The following is a 20,897-nucleotide window of genomic DNA, read 5'->3' as shown; positions in this document are numbered from 1 at the left end:
ACTTAAAAACTGTCTGGGGGGCTGACAAAAGCCTGAGTAGACGATAAAATGACCCAAAGTTTTTTTGAAAGTGAAATATCCCTTTAATGGGTTAGGGTTAGGGTTAAGACAAGTTTTACTTCTCTACAGCAGATTAAAAACACTGTAAGCAACACAGCTGCCCCAAACAGATAGTGGAGTAATATTGGACCTCCAGGAGTACCTATAGGTTGACTAGTAGAGTTCAGTACTTTGTCCACCACTAGTCCTGGGCAGTATGAGTGACCAATGATTAGCAAGGATCATCAGAATGCAAGATGCTTGTGTGATATGCATAGTCTACTGATCATTTAATGTGTGGCACTGAATGTGACCTATTATGAACCTTTGATTGACTGACTGATTGATTGATTGATTGATTGATTGATTGACTGACTGATTGATTGATTAATTGAATCCGTTATTAACATGTTAACAGTACAGCAGTACAGTCAAATAAACTCTGCTATAAGGATGACAGAAAAGGTTCCAATGGATTATAGAACCATGTGTGCCTCCAGTAAGTATGTCATCACCAAAATAAAGTCCTGCGTTTTGGTGACAGTTGGTAAAGAACTGTCATTCATCCAAATTAAAGGTCATTCAGCATAATTTGAGTAGGAAATAAATAATAAAACATGCAGTGATTTGTATTTGGATAAATGGCTCAATTTAACCCAGAGTATTTGGTTCATTATGCCCCACAGTCAAATTGGCTAAAATAATACTTAATTATAATTGTTCACATTGTCTTATTCATTGGCAAATCACCAACATGTATGACATGTATTTTTAGACCTAAATGAATTAGCTTTCATATAACAGTCTAACCTGACAAACTATTATTTTGACCGGCAAAAGGGCACAACATATTTTCAGATGGGGGTCTGCGGATAAATTACATGAAAACAGTTTTGATGTTTTTTGGTGACATGCCTCAACCAGCTGCTAGAGAATGTGGGTCATCCATAACATTGAGGCAGGCAGTAATTACAACTGTGTGTGTGTGTGTGTGTGTGTGTGTGTGTGTGTGTGTGTGTGTGTGTGTGTGTGTGTGTGTGTGTGTGTGTGTGTGTGTGTGTGTGTGTGTGTGTGTGTGTTTGTGTGAAGGCTTCTGCCTTCAACAGCCTGGTAGTCGTAGAAGGCTGTTTGCGTACCTGACCCCCCCCCCCCCCCCCCAAATACTGTACCAATTTACACATGACATATGAATGTGTCTATTCCTTGTTCAAAGTGTGTGAGCTGTTGTAATTGCCTCAGCCAACACTTTGTTTTAAAGTGAGCTTTGCTTTTGAAAAGTGCAATAATTTGCATTAGTCATGTAAAACTAGTCTCGCGTAGCCAGACCCCACAGAAAATGAAAAACAGCGACCTCTGCTTTTCTGATATTCTGTGGAGTCTGGCAGGAGTATAATGTTAGACTAGAGCGCAGGGAAACACCGGTTTCATGTCTGCCTATAGCGCATCACTTCCGGTTGGTGCGACCATGTTTTCATTCCCACTAACAATATTTCTACACGGAACACTAACACCACTTCTCCCAGAGAACATGGATGGTTTTGGTTATAAGCCCACTTGTTTCTATGATGAAAGAGTAATTTAAAATGTGAATATCTTTCCGTGGTTTTGTCCGCTCCGAGGACGCTATTGTTAAATTAGTTTCGGCTAGTTTCGAGGGGGGGAGGGTGGATCATGGTGGATGGACACGTGAATCCCGCCCACTACATTTGATTGGGTAAAGCGCGGCCCACTTCCTGATCTGAAGGCACGCCCACTTGTATGCAATGCGCACTGGTTAGGACGAACCGCTCCGACAGATTCCACCGCAGGTCGGAATCTGTTCTTGAGAGATTATGTAAAACAGTCATTTTATATTTCCTTTCCCTCTCACTGATGATTGAATGATTGTATTGTATTATTGGTGCTTCTGTGCTCCCTGCTGTTCCTGTCCATGTCATTAGTAAAGTCCAGAGTGGAAGTCACAGTGATGGTTGCTACTGTCTCTGGGTGTTACTTTGATCTAGATTCAAACATTCTGATATTTGATATACAACTACAGTATACCGATATTAGGAAGTAAAACATTCAGCTGTCTGTCTGTCTGTCTGTCTGTCTGTCTGTCTGTCTGTCTGTCTCATGCGTGCGTGCGTGCGTGCGTCCTGTTGGTGTGACAGGGTTGTTTCAACAACTTTCTCCTCACCATGTTAAAATGCATTTGGCTGATACAACCTACAGTACTATATCTCATTAATGGGCTTAAAAAAGACATGTGAACTTTCTTTACCATTTTATTTAGTGTATTAGTTTTAGTGTTTTGTTTAGTTTTGTATCACTTGTCAGGGGCGATTTAGTGATTCAGAAAGCTCATAACATTTTGGAAAATAGCCATACAAACTTACAATGCGTCTTGATGTGACAAGTGAGCTTGTAGTGGGTTTGTATATCAGCTTTTTTTTTTACAATATTTTGTAAGAACAATGTTGGATATTGACAAAGACTAAAAGTAATTCTCTCTATGATTTTAGTTTGTTCTAATTAGTTTTGTAAACACCTGATTTGATATGGTATATATGTCACATACTGTGGATAATACAATAGCTTACCTAATAGGTTGATATATTTAATGTTGATTGATATATTTGATGATATTGTTGATATTGTTACTGTATTAAAGGGATATTTCACTTTAAAACAAAATTGATAATTTTATCGTCTACCCAAAACCTGGACAGTTCTTAAGTTGCTTGATTCAGTATTTAGATATTTGATATTCATTTTATCAGACACACTCCCCTCCTATACAAACCAATTGTAACTTCAATCTCCATTCTAACCATGTTAGATTCATCAGAAACACCGTCCTTGGTTCTGTTGACTGACATTGTCCTTCTAATACGTGAGGAAACCATGTTTTTTCAATCACTTTTTTCATTTATTTTTAATAATTATTTTGGAAAAAGATAAACGTTAAATACAATAAAATACAATAAAATAATACAAGTTACAATGGGTTTGTATAGGAAGGGGGCATGTCTGATAAAATTAATATCTAAATACTGACTGAAGCAACTGAAAAACCGACGATAAAATGAAGTGAAGTGAAATATCCCTTTAATGTGTCAGTAATGTGTTATCACATGCATTGCTGAGGTCCTACACCGGTGAGCCCCATCTGTGCAAATTGAGAAAAGTGGATGAATTACAAAGTACAGAGCAGAACACATGAATGTACACGGCTTGACTGGAAACAAATCAGATAATCAACAAATCAGTTATATATAGAAATAATAAAGTAGTAAAAGAAGAGCAGCTGATCAGTCAGTCAAATAAATACAAACTAAAGGACCCCAGCATGGCAGTCTACAGCACTGTTTCCCAAACAGTGGGTCGGGACCCATGTGTGGGTCGCGGATCTATTTTTGTGGGTCTAGAGTGATTATCCCTTTATTTTTTTCCCCTAAATCTTGTCATTAATTATTATAAATGTAAAAGATTTTCTAAAGATTTCCAAAGATTTCCAGAATAAAACAATAATATCAAAGAATATCCCTAAATCAGAAAACGAATGTTTAAGAAAATAGCAGATCTGCAAGCTCGCAACGCGGTGCGAAGCGACACCTTGTGAGCTTGTAGATCTGCTATTTTCACTAGTTTAGGTTCCGGGCAGACATCTGATTTCTCTGAACCACTCAAACCTTTTCATGTCCGGGACCCCCAAATGAATATCTATTTGGCCATGGACCCCCATCTGAACATATTTTGTGCCAGAGATCCCATACAAGATTTGTGTGGCTACTGTAGATTGTTTCAACAATATTCAAAGGATTTCACAGTTTTTGTTGTTGTTGAAAATAGCAGAGCTACAAGCTCAGAACGCATCGCATCACAATGCGTTGTGAGCTTGTAGATCGGTTATTTTTAAATAGCCGATGCATAGAGTGTTAAAGTGGCTATAATGATATACAGTACTGCTTTATTCACTTATTTGGCTGGGCATGGGACCCCTGGAACCCCCTCAAGGACTCCTGGGGGTCTTTCAGAACCACTGGTCTACTGTGCCGTGTACTGGTGTGTTGGGGGCAGGTGCTCAAGCAAAAAATAAATAGATGCATTAATTAATGAATAAATAAATACTGTATTCCTACTCTGCTCATCCCACCAACATCCATTAGAACACACAGTGTGTTCATATTGTACCAACATGTCTGAATAGAGTTTTATTATAATCATACTGGCCATGCATTATAGAACGACTCCAAATACATTGTAACAAACCATTTCTAATGTTCTACTCTCATAAATATGATGCAGAGTATAAAGACAATGGCACAATTTCTTCATGTTAAAAAAATTATGTCCACACAAAGGGCTCAGAACTGTCTCCAGTCAACCACAAACTGTGTTTCACAGACAGATCAGACATGGAGTTGGAAATAATTGTTGAAATATGAAAATTGGAGGACCTTCACTGACTTCAGCTTAATGTCACTAAAAACAAGTGTGTGAAGAAAGTGTCAATGTTTCTGCCTAAACTTTTCAGAGACAAATATTGTTCTTTTGACTCCCCTGCATTTTTTAGGAAGGGAAAAAGTACATTATAAATTAACCACTTAGAGTACGGACACACCAAACTTTGTGTCTGCCTATGTGGCCGTTTTTTTGCAATGGTTTTCAATGGGAACGGAGCGCTTTCTCATGGAAAGCCGCTCAATGTCAACAAAGCGCTCCGTTCCCATTGAAAACCATTGCAAAAAGACGGCCTCATAGGCAGACACAAAGTTTGGTGTGTCAATACCCTTAAGCCCTGTATCAAATATAGTGAAAATAGCAGATCTACAAGCTCACAACGCATCACATTGTGACACGTTGTGAGCTCGTAGATTGGCTATTTTCAAATAGGCGATGTATAGAGTTAAGGTGGTTACACTGAGGGTTGGAGGGCCGGGGCTCAGGACTCTCACCAACACATTGTTCCTTCTCTGCTCATTAACCACCACCATCCATTATAACACACTATGTTCATAAGTTGCACCAAAATGTCAGAATAGACTGGATACTGGCCATGCATTATAGAACACATTATGTAACAAACCATTTCTAATGTTCTACTCTCATAACTATGTTAAGTGATGCAGAGTATATATTATATAAAACTACTGTAATGTGTTAAAAATGATGTCCACACAAAGGGTTCAGAACTGTCTCCAGTCAACCACAAACTGTGTTTACATCAGACATGGAGATGGAAATTCTATATAATCTACATTTATACTTTTTAAGTAATGCAATTCCCTCATCACGAGTGCAAAGAATGGAAACCGTGTGTTTGTGTGTGAAGAAGGTGAAAGTGTCAATGTTTCCTCCTCATTTGATTTCTAAAGAGGCTCTGTTGAAATGTGAGGAACAATGACTTCAGCTTTTTGCAGCTTGTCCTTGAGTCAAACAACATAATAAGGTTCCTCTTTGCTTGGCCACTGGTGATGAGCACAGAGCATCTAGTGGTCAGTCTTCAGTGGTACTGAGACATAGAGACAAAGGTGAACTGGTGTGTTCAGTACATCCACCCCAAAGTGGGTTCAGGTGCAGGTTTAAAACATAACTATAATGTGTCACAGTCTCAGCAGAGAGACACTTTGAGCTTGTAGATCGGCTACTTTTGTTGTTTTTGTGTGACATTGTAAGACAAAGTAGGTTATATTAACACGTTGCATTGTGATGCATTGTGAGCTTCTAGATCAGCTTTGAAACATAGCAGATGTACAAGCTTGCAGATCTGTGAGCTTGTAGATCTGCTTTTTTTTTAATAGCCAACTGTTTTTGTCAAATAATACTCTTAACACCCATTAAAACCGGGAAAGCATCAGGGTCATTTTAGATTTTAGGGCTGGCTATTCAAAAAATAGCAGATCTACAAGCTCAGATCTACAAGCTTGTACATCTGCTATATTTGAACATTTTCTTTTGAGAACCACTGATTTTAGAAGACATTTGTAGAATCAGCCTCAGGTCTTCATGGATTAAGAGAAGTTTTCCCAGTTTTCCCAATTGCAAATATTAAAAGGTTCAGAATAACAAACCTTATTTGGTTGGTTTTGTATTGTTTAAATCACCATTAAGAAGATTAGCCAACGGGTGAAATGTATGTTTGATAAGTGACTACATCATTTCTTTAAGTTTAAACTTGAAAAAACCCTTGACTTAGAACAACTTACCCCTAACCTGGGGCAATTTGAGCCACAGGACCACTTTTTAGTTTTTTTAAGAAGTCATATTTTAATGGTCCCTTGTCATAGATGCTTACACATGATTTCACATCCTGAAATAAGGGTAGATGTTTAGATTGTACTTCTATCTCATGTTGCCTTACCTCAAGGACAACTTCAGTGAAACATGGCTTAGCCCGTTCTCCCTATATATGGTTAAAGTGGTGTAACTGAACAGTATTGGACATAAAAGGTTTCCACCCGACAGTGACCATATATATAACAGACGTGCCTGAGCTGTTAACAAATGATGAACACTAATTTATAGTCAGACATTCAGTGGAGACATTCACAGAACAGCTCAAGGCTATAAGGCACTGGACGTTCTCTCAGTGGCCACCACAGAGAATATTATCTGTTTACTCGCTTTGCTAGCATGTACCTGACCCCCCCCCCCCTAAATACTGTACCAATTACCTGAATTTACACATGACATATGAATGTGTCTATTCCTTGTTCAAAGTGTGTGAGCTGTTGTAATTGCCTCAGCCAACACTTTGTTTTAAAGTGAGCTTTGCTTTTGAAAAGTGCAATAATTTGCATTAGTCATGTAAAACAGTCATTTTACATGTCCTTTCCCTCTCACTGATGTTTGTATGATTGTATTGTGTATTATTGGTGCTTCTGTGCTCCCTGCTGTTCCTGTCCATGTCATTAGTAAAGTCCAGAGTGGAAGTCACAGTGATGGTTGCTACTGTCTCTGGGTGTCAGTCAGTCATGGGTCCAGGGGCCTGTTGGTGTGACAGGGTTATTTCAACAACTTTCTCCTCACCATGTTAAAATGCCTTTGGCTGATACAACCTAAAGTACTGTATCTCATTTATGGACTTTCTTTACCATTTATTTTAGTTTATTAGTTGTAGTGTTCTTTTTAGTTTTGTATCGCTTGTCAGGGGCGATTCAGTGATTCAGAAAGCTCAGAAATGTTTTGAAAATAGCCATACAAACTCACAATGCGTCGTAGTGGGTTTGTATATCAGCTTTTTTTAACAATATTTTGTAAGAACAATGTTGGATATTGACAAAGACTAAAACTAATTCTCTCTAGGATTTTTGTTTCTTTTAATTCTTTTTGTAAACACCTGATTTTGAATTCCACAAGTACAATGTATTAAAGCAGTCTTTCACTTTTTTTTAAATTGTCATTTTATCGCCTACCCAAGCTTTTGGGAGCAACCCTGACAGTTTTGAAGTTGCTTGATTAAGTATTTAGATATTTGATATTCATTTTATCAGACACCCCCCCCCCCCCTCCTATACAAACCCATTATAACTTCAAACTCCATTCTAATCATGTTAGATTCATCAGAAACACTCGTCCTTGGTTCTAGTGACTGACATTGTCCTTCTAATACGTGAGGAGGCCGTGTTTTTTCAATTACTTTTTTCATTTATTTTTAATAATTTTGGAAAGAGATAAACATTAAATACAATACAATAAAATAAAATAATAAAAGAAAAAATGTATCAAAAAACACGGGCCCCTCACGTATTAGGAGGGCAGGGTGAGTCACCAGAACCAAGAACGGGTGTTTTTGATGAATCTAAAATGTTAAAAATGGAGTTTGAAGTTACAATGGGTTTTATAGGAAGGGGGCGTGTCTGATAAAAAATAATATCTAAATACTGAATCAAGCAACTTAAAATAGCAGATCTGCAAGCTCGCAACGCGGTGCAAAGCGACACCTTGTGAGCTTGTAGATCTGATATTTTCACTAGTTTGGGTCCCAGGCAGACATCTGATTTCTCTGAACCACCAGTGGTGACATGCCTCAACCAGCTAGAGAATGTGGGTCGTCCATAAGTACAACTCTGTCTGTGTGTGTGTGTGTGTGTGTGTGTGTGTGTGTGTGTGTGTGTGTGTGTGTGTGTGTGTGTGTGTGTGTGTGTGTGTGTGTGTGTGTGTGTGTCAACTAGCATGTCACTCTGGTGTGCTGTGAGGTTTTACACTCAAGTCAGAATACACGCATTTAACCCATTAAGACCTGAGGCCCATTCTACAACAAATGCTTTCTAAATCAGTAGTTCTCAGACTATTTTGTGCCAAGGACCCCCAACATAATTTGTATTTGGCCACGGACCCCCCATCTGAGAATATATTGTGCCAGCGACCCCCCCCGCCCCACAAGAGAAGATTTATGTTTAAAAAATCAAAATGATTTAACGTTTTTCGAACACAAAAATAGCAGATGTACAAGATCTGTGAGCTTGTAGATCTGATGTTTTTTTTAATAGCCATCTCTAAAATCTAAAATGTATTTCTGGTCTATATTATCAACATTTTCAAATGTTTTGGTCAAATGATACTGAAGCCACCTTAACACCCATGAAAACCAGGAAAGCATCTGTCATTTTAGATTTCAGGGCTGGCTATAAGCTCAGATCTAGGAGCTTGTACATCTGCTATTTTTGAACATTTTTGAGAGATTTTGAAAGTGTTTTAACTGGTTCCTGGCACAAAACAATTTCCTTATGGGGGTCCGTGACCATATAAATATTCATTTGGGGGTCCTTGGTACAAAAAAGTTTGAGAATAGTCTACTGATCATTTAATGTGTGGCACTGAATGTGACCTGTTATGAACCATTGATTGATTGATTGATTGATTGATTGATTGAATCCGTTAATAACATGTTTTTTTAACAGTACAGCAGTACAGTCAAATAAACTCTGCTATAAGGATGACAGAAAAAGTTCCAATGGATTATAGAACCATGTGTGCCTCCAGTATGTCATCACCAAAATAAAGTCCTGCGTTTTGGTGACAGTTTGTAAAGAACTGTCATTCATCCAAATTAAAGGTCATTCAGCATACTTTGAGTAGGAAATAAATAATAAAACATGCAGTGATTCGTATTTGGATAAATGGCTCAATTTAACCCAGAGCATTTGGTTCATTATGCCCCACAGTCAAATTGGCTAAAATAATACTTAATTATAATTGTTCACATTAGCAAATCACCAACATGTATGAAATGTATTTTTAGACCTAAATTAATTAGCTTTCATATAACAGTCATTATACCTGACAAACTGTTATTTTGACCGGCAAAAGGGCACAACATATTTTCAGATGGGGCTCTGCGGATAAATGCATCTTAATTTGGGAGTCCTTGACATGAAAACAGTTTGTTAGTAGTATTACTTTGTGGACTTTCTGGCTGCTTTCAGTACATGTGGGAGCATCTTGGAGGCATTCATCATCTGAACCATAGATGGGTTGAATGATAAGAATTCTCTCCTCTGGGGGGAGAGAGGGAGAGTGGTGACATGACTCAACCAGCTACAGAATGTGGTGTGTGTGTGTGTGTGTGTGTGTGTGTGTGTGTGTGTGTGTGTGTGTGTGTGTGTGTGTGTGTGTGTGTGTGTGTGTGTGTGTGTGTGTGTGTGTGTGTGTGTGTGTGTGTGTGTGTGTGTGTGTGTGTGTGTGTGTGTGTGTGTGTGTGTGTGTGCGTGCGTTAAAACTAGCATGTCACTCTGGTGTGCTGTGAGGTTTTACACTCATTTAGCCCATTAAGACCTGAGGCCCATTCTACAACAAATACCTTTTAAATCAGTAGTTCTCAGACTATTTTGTGCCAAGGACCCCCAACATGATATGTATTTGGCCACGGTCCGGTCCCCACATCTGAGAATGTTTTGTGCCAGTAACCCCCCTCCCTCCCCTACAAGACAAGATTTATGTTATTTCAGATGGGGATCTGCGGATAAATAAGGTCATTAGATCACATTAAGCTGATCTATAAGCTCACAGCGCATCACTTTGCGTCGCACTGTGATCTTGTAGATCTGCTGTTTTTGAACATATTTGAAAGATGTTGAAAGTTTTTTAACACAAATCTTCTCTTTTGTTTAAATCACCATTAAGACAATTAGCAAAAGGGAAATGTATGTTTGATAAGTGACTACATCATTTCTTTAAGTTTAAACTTGAAAAAAACCTTTGACTTGGATCAACTTACCCCTAACCTGGGGCAATTTGAGCCACAGGACCGCATCTTTTTTTTTAAAAAGAAGTCATATTTTAATGGCCCCTTGTCACAGATGCTTACACATGATTTCACATCCTGAAATAAGGGTAAATGTTTAGATTGTACTTCTATCTCATGTTGCCTTACGTCAATGATAACTGAAGTGAAACATGGCTTACCCCATTCTCCCTATATATGGTTAAAGTGGTGTGACTGAACAGTATTGGACATAAAAGGTTTCCACCCGACAGTGACCATATATATAACAGACGTGCGTTTGTGTGTGTGTGTGTGTGTGTGTGTGTGTGTGTGTGTGTGTGTGTGTGTGTGTGTGTGTGTGTGTGTGTGTGTGTGTGTGTGTGTGTGTGTGTGTGTGTGTGTGTGTGTGTGTGTGTGTGTGTGTGTGTGTGTGTGTGTGTGAGAGAACACTAGCCTGTAATATCTCACAAAGAAATAACAATAGACGGGCGTGTTGAAAAAGCTGTTTTGGTTTGGCCATTAATTAATGAATTGAACAGAATAGTAGCTTTCAGGTGTGCTGACATGCATGCAATGGTTTATTTAATCAGCAGTTTATCATTAAGACAACAGACTGCTGAACATGGGGATTTGCAGTTTTATGTTTTATAGTAACCACCTTGGCCAGCATGTTGTCTCTTTGGTATTTTATCTTGCACTGATTGGTCAGCTAGCTGTCCTATCAGCCCTTTCACACTTTCACACAAAGTCATCATTCTGATGACTTTCTTCAATAATTTAATCGACACCTCTTTCAACAGCAGTGTAAATAGATGGAGTCCAGAGTGGATGATGGTGATTGTAAAACAACTAAAGGTTCCTCAGAGCAGGTAAACAGCTTCAACCTTTGTCCTCAGACAGCTTTCAGATGACCACACACATCATGACTGTAGGTTTACTGGCCGTGTTTTCCATATACAGTAATATGTAATTTGTAATGTGTGGTCCAGCCCTTTGGAATGCATCAAATACATATGTTAATAAAAAGGTATTTAATTATAATTATAATTTGTGATGCTCATGTTAACCATAGGAAGTATTAAGTTGTTTTTTAGTTATCACACACATTCCATACATTCCAAAGGGCTGGACCACACATGGATAAATAACATCATCAACTTGCGACGGGCGTTGTCCCCCTTGAGTAAAAGATGAACTATTTCTAAAAAAATATATTTTAACTCATTCCCTGCCAGACTTATTTCTGGCTGTGTTTGCCCACTGCCAGCGATTTAGTGTTTTTTATAAAATTGTTTAAAAATTCACAATTTTTTTTTTTCATTATGATCACAAGTCCAGTCGTTTCTAAACACACAGGCGAGTCGTGCACGGCGCTCAGACAACAAACATTACGGTCGAGGCGGAGCCCTTCTCCTCCAGCCCAGCGTTAAACACCATGCATGGCCATCAGAACGGAAAACTCACTTTCTTTTTTCACCTCGCCACAGACCTCGCTAAATCCCTTATGATCGCGTGTTCAACTGTTTGTAGACACACAGGGTAGTTGTGTGAGTGGCCCAGAGAAGAAATTTTCAATCGGCGACATTCCATTTTGCAGCAGTAGCAGTTTCAAAACAGCGACGCGAAACAGTGTTCCTCGACGGAGAAATGCAAAGCCGAGATAATGGCGTTTGAAAGCGGAACATAAACAGGAAGTGGGCGGGAGCGAAAATCTTTGATATGACGTATTTCCGTATCCGGGTGTGCTACAATGAAATGCTTCCCTTCGAGAGATGAAGGACGGTGAGATCTTGTTTTAAAAAATGATTAATCAAAATTACGTTTTTTACGTCAGTGGCAGATTTGGTAATTGGAAAAAATTACGTTTTTTACGTCAGAGGCAGTGGATGAGTTAAGGTGTTTTATTCTATATAAAATATATCATCAAAACATACCAGGTGGGTAGTTTTAGGTGTAAAACCATTAATGCAGCCAATACCATATAAGACATAATGTAGTTTAATAGTGCCTCAGGCATGATACCATTGAAATAACATGACTGTGTTCAACAGGATGCTGTTGACAGCTCGACTTCAAAACAAAAGGATGCAGAAAAAGGTGAGCTTTTTCGTCTACATCAATATCTTATTCCAACATATATACATATACTGTAGATATACCAATATAAATATACCAGTTGTTACACTGCTAAGCATGTGGGGATGTAGCAATGCAGATAGCTTTATGTTTCATTGATATGACATAATTACCTGTGATGTATTTAACTCAACTGTCTTTTTCTCTTGCAAACAGCACGTTTTGTGATCCAGAACAGGAAAGTGTTGATTCAAAAGGTTTCCATGGTCATGCCTATTGTAGACAGTTTAGTAGACAGAGCCATTGTCCCTGCTGAGCTCTATGCCAGGATTAAAGCTGAGAAGACAAGCATGGACCAAATGAGGGAACTGTACACAGCCAGGCTAGATCCAGGGGGAACCAATACTAGAACAGCGTTTTACAGTGCCCTTGAACAACACGAGCCTCACCTGTTGGAGACCCTTGGTAAGAACAGATGGAACTAAATTACTATTGTTTTTAGTTTTTTATACAAAAATCACACCCAGTGTTAAGTGGGCGGTGTGTGGTCATCACAACATGACTCACTTTAAAAAAAGGATAACTGACTTTTTTTAAAGTCCATACTGCTATTCATAGGGCTTCACATGTGTCATGTGTTTCGCTAGCCAATCACAGTCCTGAATTTGCAAAGTCAGCCAATCACATTACAGTTAGTGGTGATGACACTAGCTGTAATGTGATTGGCTGACTTTGAAAAAGTATCGATTTGCATTAACAATGGAAGGGTTAGGGGGTATACAAATATTTGGTCGGTGTCCAAAACTCACTTATAGGGGGCGGCTACACCGCCCCAAATACCTCAATATTATTCTTAGCAGCAGTCCCATAGAGTGGACACGTTTTGGCCTAAATGGCCATCTTCAGCTATTATCAGGTACATTACTAGACACACTTGGCATCAACAACATCAGTTATACGTTATATATACTGTACGTTTTCATATGAAAACAATGAAATACAATGCCTTGTCAAGAAAGGAAAAACTAAAGAAAAGCTCACAGAAATCAATTCCTTATTAAAGAGCAACTTTAGGGCAACCGATTGTTCGACCAAATCCAACGTTTTTAAGTCAAGGACATAATAAACATGATGTTGGAGTGTGTTTTGTGTTTTTTCTGTGTTTAGGTATTTTTAACATGATTTCCTCGATTGTGACATCGTACAGAATGACTACTACAGCCCCTGTTTCCTGTAGCTCCAGTCAGACTAGCCCCTCCAGCTGATGTCAATCACCTTGTTAAACCTGCTCTAAGGTGTCAGTTACCTTGTCTATAGCACCTCCACAGTGAAGGGCACTGTGACACTCCCACAATAACTTATGACGATATGTAAACACCATCTAACATCATTGATATTGCACACACGATACAAATGATTATTTAGGCTACCTAGCCTAATACAGGTTAAAACAAATGCATGAGGAACTAAATCTATTCAAAACAAAACAAAAGGCAAACTAACAACAACAAAAAACTTCCGTCACACCCCTCTCTCTTCCCTGAAAACTTGGTACAGTCTGGCGAGTATTTGACAGTCTTATCAAGGTGATTGACTGCAGGGGAAGGTCTGACTGGAACTACCAGAAACAGGGGCTGTAGTCCAACATTGTAGTTCAGATTGATTGATTGATTTATTATTGAAATTGTATTAGTCATAAAGGTAAACAGCACAGGGTACAGTTAAGGCTAAAAGGATAACACAAAAAGTCCTGGGGGCTTGTTTCCATTGTGGTCCAGAAAGAACTGACATTCATTCTATGATGTCATAGTCAAGGAAATCATGTTCAAAATATCAAAACACAGAAAAACCACAAAACACATCATGTTTACAGTATTATGACCTCAACTTAATGAAAATCTGATCTGGTTGCAAAATTGTTGCCCTTATTTGGAGCTTCTGTTCTCAAATAAATGAATAGAGCTCACGTCATTTTCAAGTAACATGTCACTTCCAGCTAGCCTGGTAAACCTCCCTGTTTACCAGGCTAACTTCCAGCCATATTCGCCTTATTTTCAGCTCCACAAACCAAGGTAGTGGCACTAAGTAAGTATTGAAAGCATCAACCTTTTCCCCCAGTAAATATTTTTCCAATGATGCTATTTACATTAAACTTCTACCAGACATTGGTATTAACTCAAGAGCACATGTAACATTCATTCTTCCTTGGCCTCCTGGGAGTGTGTGTGCACAATTTAATTAACTAATGCAGCGTTCAAATACAAAAGATACTAAGATAAAAGGGACATAGCACATCTGTCGCTGTGTTACTGTTGAAGTGTTGATCAACATGTTCATTGATGTCAGCATGTGTCCTTATGAGTGAGATTAATATAAAGGCAAATATAAAGCCTGACATGCAACTGGCTGACGGAAATAATTAATTTCCCGAACGTGCTTGTTGCCTGGGATTCATCATGAGATAGACCTGTGATCCGCACAAATCAAGGTTCTACACTCCCTTTCCTGAATCACACATCAGACTTACTGTAAATTAGAAAATATACACCAAACTATACATACACTCAAATATAGTAGGACATTAAGAACAGCTTTGTGAATGAGGCCCAATCTGTGTAGAGGAATAGGCCAAAATTCTGTGTCGATTATTAGATTTTTCATACAAGAAGCGCCATTAAAAAAAAAATCAAAAATTAATTTAAATTAGCATTTTCAATACTTTTAATCCCTGTGCCATTCAACATCATTATTATATATGGATTTACTGGGGGAAAAGGTTGACACATTCAATATTTATTTTCCCAATTGTGTATTGGTTACCAGGAACATGTGATAGTTCTATTGGCAAGATATGAATGTCTTCCTCCCTAGATAATGACAAGAATCCCATTAAATTAATATTATGTCAACTCACTTCATTACTCCTCTTCTTATGCAGGAGCTGTACTTCCATCAGAAGACTCGGCTAACAGTGGTGAGTTATGAAACATTTGATTTAACTGCCAACTTTCTAGAGAGCAGTATGAAAGTCACAGCTTTAACATGATGTTGAGGATTACCCACATGAACCCTGTTCTGGGCATATCATAGGCAAACATTCAGTTGTCTATATGTTGTGCCTTGTAAGCTTGTTCATTGGCTATTTACAGCAAAGATGATTTAGAAGGAAAGGGGGAGGGTGTGAACAAGTGTAGACCCCCCCCGAGGGACTCTGGTCATCTAGTGTCTAAATGGTAGCATTTCTGACTGTGAACTGAAAATAGTCTGGATCTTACACCAACACTTTGTCTTAGAAGGCCTAAGACAAAACCTCTTAAGTTTCAAAGCATTCTGATGAAAAGAAGCGATGGATGCAGACTTGATCCGATGTGATAGAATTTATTGAGCAAAGTCTGGCAGTACAGACCTTATACCCCCAAAGGAACATTTTTACCATTACAATCCAAGTCCCTCAATCTCAATTGTATTTATTTATTATTATTTATTATTTATTCTTTATTCGTTTGTTCATTCAATTTATTCATTCATTCATTCGTTCATTTTATTGTGAGGTTGTATATCGGCCATTTGTAGCCTTTGAACAATGTAGTTAAATTCATCACATACACGCAATGTAATTGTGGGCTATAAGTTATATTGAGTTTACACAAGTTTTAACAAAAAACAATATATGATTAAATAAGTTATATTAACTTTATACAAGTTTTAACACAAAACTGGATAATGTAGAAACTAAACACATACATAATCTGTATGCTTATTTCCAAGTGTGACAGGTACTGCCTTATCAGGCAACAGGTAGTGTTATGTGGCCCTATATTACACAAAGAGTCACTGCTAGTTTACATCCGACCCAGTTGTCATTTCCACGCCCAGTACCAAATGTACTTGTGCCCATATGTGCACCATGGGATTAAGTGAGAAGAGTCAGAAAGTGGTTGCACCTTTAGATCAGCTCTGACCTCATCTAACGCCCGGTGCATTACACCAGTGTAGCTTTTCCCTGCTATTTAAAGAGTGCATTAGATAGAACATTGACCTATTTTGGCGCACACTTTCCACTACCAAAATCCATCCAAATTCAACACATCACTCACATTACATGTGGTAGATTAGAGGTACAAGCTCTCCTTACCTTGTTCTGCTATGCACCAAATAACTAATATTTGATGTAAAAATAATTAGCCATTTCTTGTCAGTGTAGTTTTTTTTCAATACAACATTTCATTGGCACAAATCTAACTTCAGGGTAAATGGTGTGTGAGCCTTTAGAGCAGGGTTGGGCAACTTTGATGATGGAGAAGGTATATTTATATAAACTATATTTCAACACTCACTCCAGAGGGCCACATTGCATATACTGTCGGGCAGACACCTCTTTTAACTTTTTTTTCGCCATTCTATGTCACAAAAAAATATCGGATCTGCAAGCTCAAAACGTATCACAGTGCGACACATTTTGAGCTTGTAGATCTGCTATTTTTTGCCATTTTGGAATTGGAATCCTGAAAAGTAATTTCTGTATGTATAAAGTGCATTTAGATATACTTATGTTAAATGTATGAACTTAAATACAAATACATTAGACATTATATACAAAAAAGACATTAGAATTTGTATACTAGCCATTAAGCTACTAATATAGACTGAAGTAATTAATGCGGGTCATGTTTGCATGTTTGGAATTGTAACAGCTGAAATCAATAATATATCAGTATTCCGATGTTAACCTGCAGGCCGCATTAAGTGAAGGTGGGGGCCGCATGTGGCCCCCGGGCCACCAGTTGCCCATGTATGCTTTGTAAAATACTTATTCTGGATGTGCACCGTGCATGGTGTGTCTCTCTAATGTTTAGAGAGACACACCAGGTTTAGAGAGACACGCCATGCACGGTGCACATCCAGAAAAAGTATTTTATCACAGGAATCAGCCAATGAGAATCAAGGATTGGGACTGTCGGTTTTAGAGCTGTTGTTTAAATATGTGAATAATTCATCTGATCTAAAATGGAAGATTGCTACATAATCCTACCACTGTTAAATGGCAACAACAGCAGACTAACAATCGCCCTTTTAACTTCAGAATGATCAAGTCCTCTCTTTTGAGGACCACATTTACCATAAGATGCACTTACTGATGCTGTCTGTTTTCGTTCTTTTTCTTTCTTTTTTTTTTGTCATTTAGAAACTCAACAACTCAAGTCTAATCTTCAGCAGGAGTTGAAGTGTTTGAAAGAGTGGAATGAAATCGGTCAAACTCAAAACAAACCTCTTAATCAGATCTTCACAGAGGTCTATATCACAAAGGAAGAGAGTGGCGAGGTCAGTAATGAACATGAGGTCAGTCAGATTGAAACAGCGTTTAGGAAACCATTCACACCAGAAGCACCAATCAAACTTGAAGACATCTTTAAGCCTTTACCTGGAGAAGATAAAATCAGAACAGTGATGACGAAGGGAGTGGCTGGCACTGGTAAAACAGTCTCAACTCAGAAGTACACTCTGGACTGGACAGAAGACAAAGCCAGCAATGAGATCCACTTCATGTTTCCTTTCACTTTCCGAAGGTTGAATTTGGTGAAGGATGAGAAGTACAGTTTGATGGAACTTCTTCACTACTTTTTCGGTGAAATCAACACAGCAAGAATCTTGAACAAAGATACCCAAACTGTGTTAATCTTTGATGGATTAGATGAGTGTAGGATTCCATTAAACTTCCAGAAAAATGCCTTCTGGAATGATGTCACGAAGCCAACCTCAGTGGACGTGCTACTGACCAACCTACTTAAGGGAAACCTTCTTCCCTCTGCCCGCATCTGGATAACCACGCGACCTGCAGCAGCCACTCTGATCCCTAAAGAGTATGTTGACAGGGTGACAGAGCTCAGAGGGTTCACTGACCCCCAGAAGGAAGAGTACTTCAAAAAGAGATTTATTGATGATGAGAACAAGGCCAGAACAATATCCACACACATCAAAAAATCACAAAGCCTACACATCATGTGTTACCTTCCAGTCTTCTGTTGGCTCGCTGCGACAGTTCTAGAGAATCTCTTGAGAATAGGTGGTGCACTGCCGGAGACCCTGACTGCGATGTACATCCACTTCATAGTGGTTCAGTTCAATCATCAGAATGCCAGGATGGACGGAGATCAGAGACATTTGGACTTGAATGAAAAGAATATTAAGGCTATTCTGGCTCTGGGAAAACTGGCTTTTGAACAGCTGAAGAAAGGCAACCTCATCTTCTATGAATCAGACCTGAAAGATATCATTGATATCAGAGATGCCTCAGAGTACTCAGGAGTGTTCACACAGATGTTCAAAAAGGAGTGTGGGTTGCACAACGTCAAAGTGTTCAGCTTTGTTCATCTGAGTGTTCAGGAGTTTCTGGCTGCTCTTTATGTCTTTCTCTCATTCAAGAATCGTGGTCTCAACCTAATGTCACAAAAAAACTCCAAGTTCTCCAAGCTATTCAAATCTAAGAAGAACCTTTACCAGAGTGCTGTAGATGAGGCCTTAAAGAGTCCAAACGGACACCTAGACTTGTTCCTACGTTTCCTGCTGGGCCTCTCAGTGGAAACCAATCAAACTCTCTTAAACGTTCTGTTCAAACAGCCAGATAATAGTTCACAGACCAACCATGAAACAGTCGAGTACATCAAGAAGAAGATCAGGCAGAATCTCTCTCAAGAGAAAGCAATCGGTCTGCTCCACTGTCTGAATGAGCTAAATGATCATTCTCTAGAGGAAGAGATCCAGCAGTACTTGACCTCGGGAAGTATCTCCACAGACAAACTCTCTCCTGCTCAGTGGTCAGCTGTGGTCTTCATGTTGCTGTCATCAGGAAAGGAGCTGGACGTGTTTGACCTGAAGAAATACTCTGCTTCAGAAGAGGGTCTTCTAAGACTGCTGCCAGTGGTCAAAGCTTCCAAAAGAGTTCTGTAGGTGAACCAACAAATGTATATATCATGTTATTTTTCTCTTATAGGAAAGAAAATAGAAACATCTAATTTTAGCGCTATTTTTTCTTTAGGCTGAGTGGCTGCAACCTCTCCGAGAGATGCTGTGAGGAGTTATCATCAGTTCTCACCTCCAACTCTAGGCTTATAGAATTGGACTTGTCTAATAATGAGCTGCAGGATTTAGGCATAATGAAGATTTGTGTTGGACTGGCGAGTCCAAACTGTAGACTGGAGACCCTCAGGTCAGTATTCCTTAACCTTTTATATAAATGATATATATCCATAATTCCATAACAGGCCAATTTTAATGACTTCCTGTCAAACGCGCAATAAATCTTGCTTTCTTTCACCTGTATGATTCCCATAGCTGCATGTTCCTCCAAACACACCTGATTTTAATTACAGGGCGTTTTTTTGAATCTCATTCAAGATGACGTTATGTACAGCTTATTACTAGTTTTACACTTAAATAGTCTAAAATATGTATTTGAAAACATTTAGGCTAGAAATAAGCAATGTAGGGACATGTTCGATTTGTATAGAAAGGGGGCGTGTCTGATTAATATATATATATATATATATTAAATCAAGCAACTTGAAAACGAATGGGCCTCTCTCTCTCTCTCTCTCTCTCTCTCTCTCTCTCTCTCTCTCTCTCTCTCTCTCTCTCTGTGTGTAGGTTGTCAAGCTGTATGGTCTCAGAGAAAGGCTGTTCTTATCTTGTCACAGCTCTGAGATCCAACCCCCATCTAAAAGTGTTGGATATAAGCTACAATCACCCAGGGAAATCAGAAGACACGCTGCGCTCTGCTGGACAACTGCAGACCCTCAGGTAGGGAAAGACTTGCTGCCAGTTAGTGCAAAAGTTCTTAGTTGTTTAAGAGTAGTGAAATCACACTGTCAGTTTATAAATCCCATAACAGACGACATATCTTGAAATGTCAACATTGTTTTTGTTTTTCATCATACAAGACAGCTGTGTCGCAACCAGTGTTGCCGGATTTTTCGAGAGAAATAAGCAACCAGGTCTATGAAAAGAAGCCCAAAGAAGTGACTATTATAGGTCACATGAGCACTTTAAACCTATATGCATACAAGCTCACAACAAATAAAAAGCAATCGCAATCCCTTCATTTAATTCAGTGTGCCTGCATTTCTCTGTCACCTCCTCTCCATATAATTATTTAACTTACATCTTAGGATAAGGCATATTCTTCATGCAACACGTATAAGTTTCACCTTTCTCAGACCATTGTCAACATTGCTCTGAAGCATTTTGTCACTGAACAGTTTTAGGCTACGGGCTGACTTTCACACGCTCTCTCTCGTCTCGATATTAAGCACCACATTAATCTAAGCATATGCTGCCTGGCAGCTGCTGCTATCCAAAGTGACGGACTGACTCTCTCTGGTTGAAATCAATGCTCAACGTCATGGCGCTATCCGGTAAAATTACTATGTGTTTTTACTTTAGGGAAAATGTTATTCTCCCAGCACATTCGCAAAAATTACTAGGTAGCTTGCTGTACATTTAGTTGCCATAATATGTTGAGCGTGAGGTCATTTTTATCCATCCCGTTCACTATGTAGTCGGCAAATAAGTAAATGTTTACAAACACAGACCA

The 20,897-nt window shown here is 38.8% G+C and overlaps 1 protein-coding gene across 1 annotated transcript in view; it reads left to right on the top strand.

Annotated features, from left to right (window-relative positions):
- Nucleotides 1-20,897, top strand: part of LOC311040713 (protein NLRC3-like) — a 46,027-nt gene that overhangs the window by 14,401 nt on the left and 10,729 nt on the right. Inside the window, exons 3-9 of the mRNA XM_084051054.1 lie at nt 11,032-11,100; nt 12,283-12,328; nt 12,524-12,772; nt 15,246-15,281; nt 17,493-19,251; nt 19,344-19,514; nt 19,952-20,104. Of these exons, the coding sequence (XP_083907180.1) occupies nt 11,044-11,100; nt 12,283-12,328; nt 12,524-12,772; nt 15,246-15,281; nt 17,493-19,251; nt 19,344-19,514; nt 19,952-20,104 (2,471 nt within the window). The 5' untranslated portion in view covers nt 11,032-11,043. The remainder of the gene's footprint in view (nt 1-11,031; nt 11,101-12,282; nt 12,329-12,523; nt 12,773-15,245; nt 15,282-17,492; nt 19,252-19,343; nt 19,515-19,951; nt 20,105-20,897) is intronic.

The sequence above is a fragment of the Gymnoscopelus microlampas genome (genome assembly GCF_963454915.1).
Source record: "Gymnoscopelus microlampas genome assembly, chromosome: 24".
In the NCBI taxonomy this organism is placed as follows: domain Eukaryota; kingdom Metazoa; phylum Chordata; class Actinopteri; order Myctophiformes; family Myctophidae; genus Gymnoscopelus; species Gymnoscopelus microlampas.
Note: the sequence above shows the minus strand (reverse complement) of the source record. Positions and strands in the feature narration are given on the sequence as shown.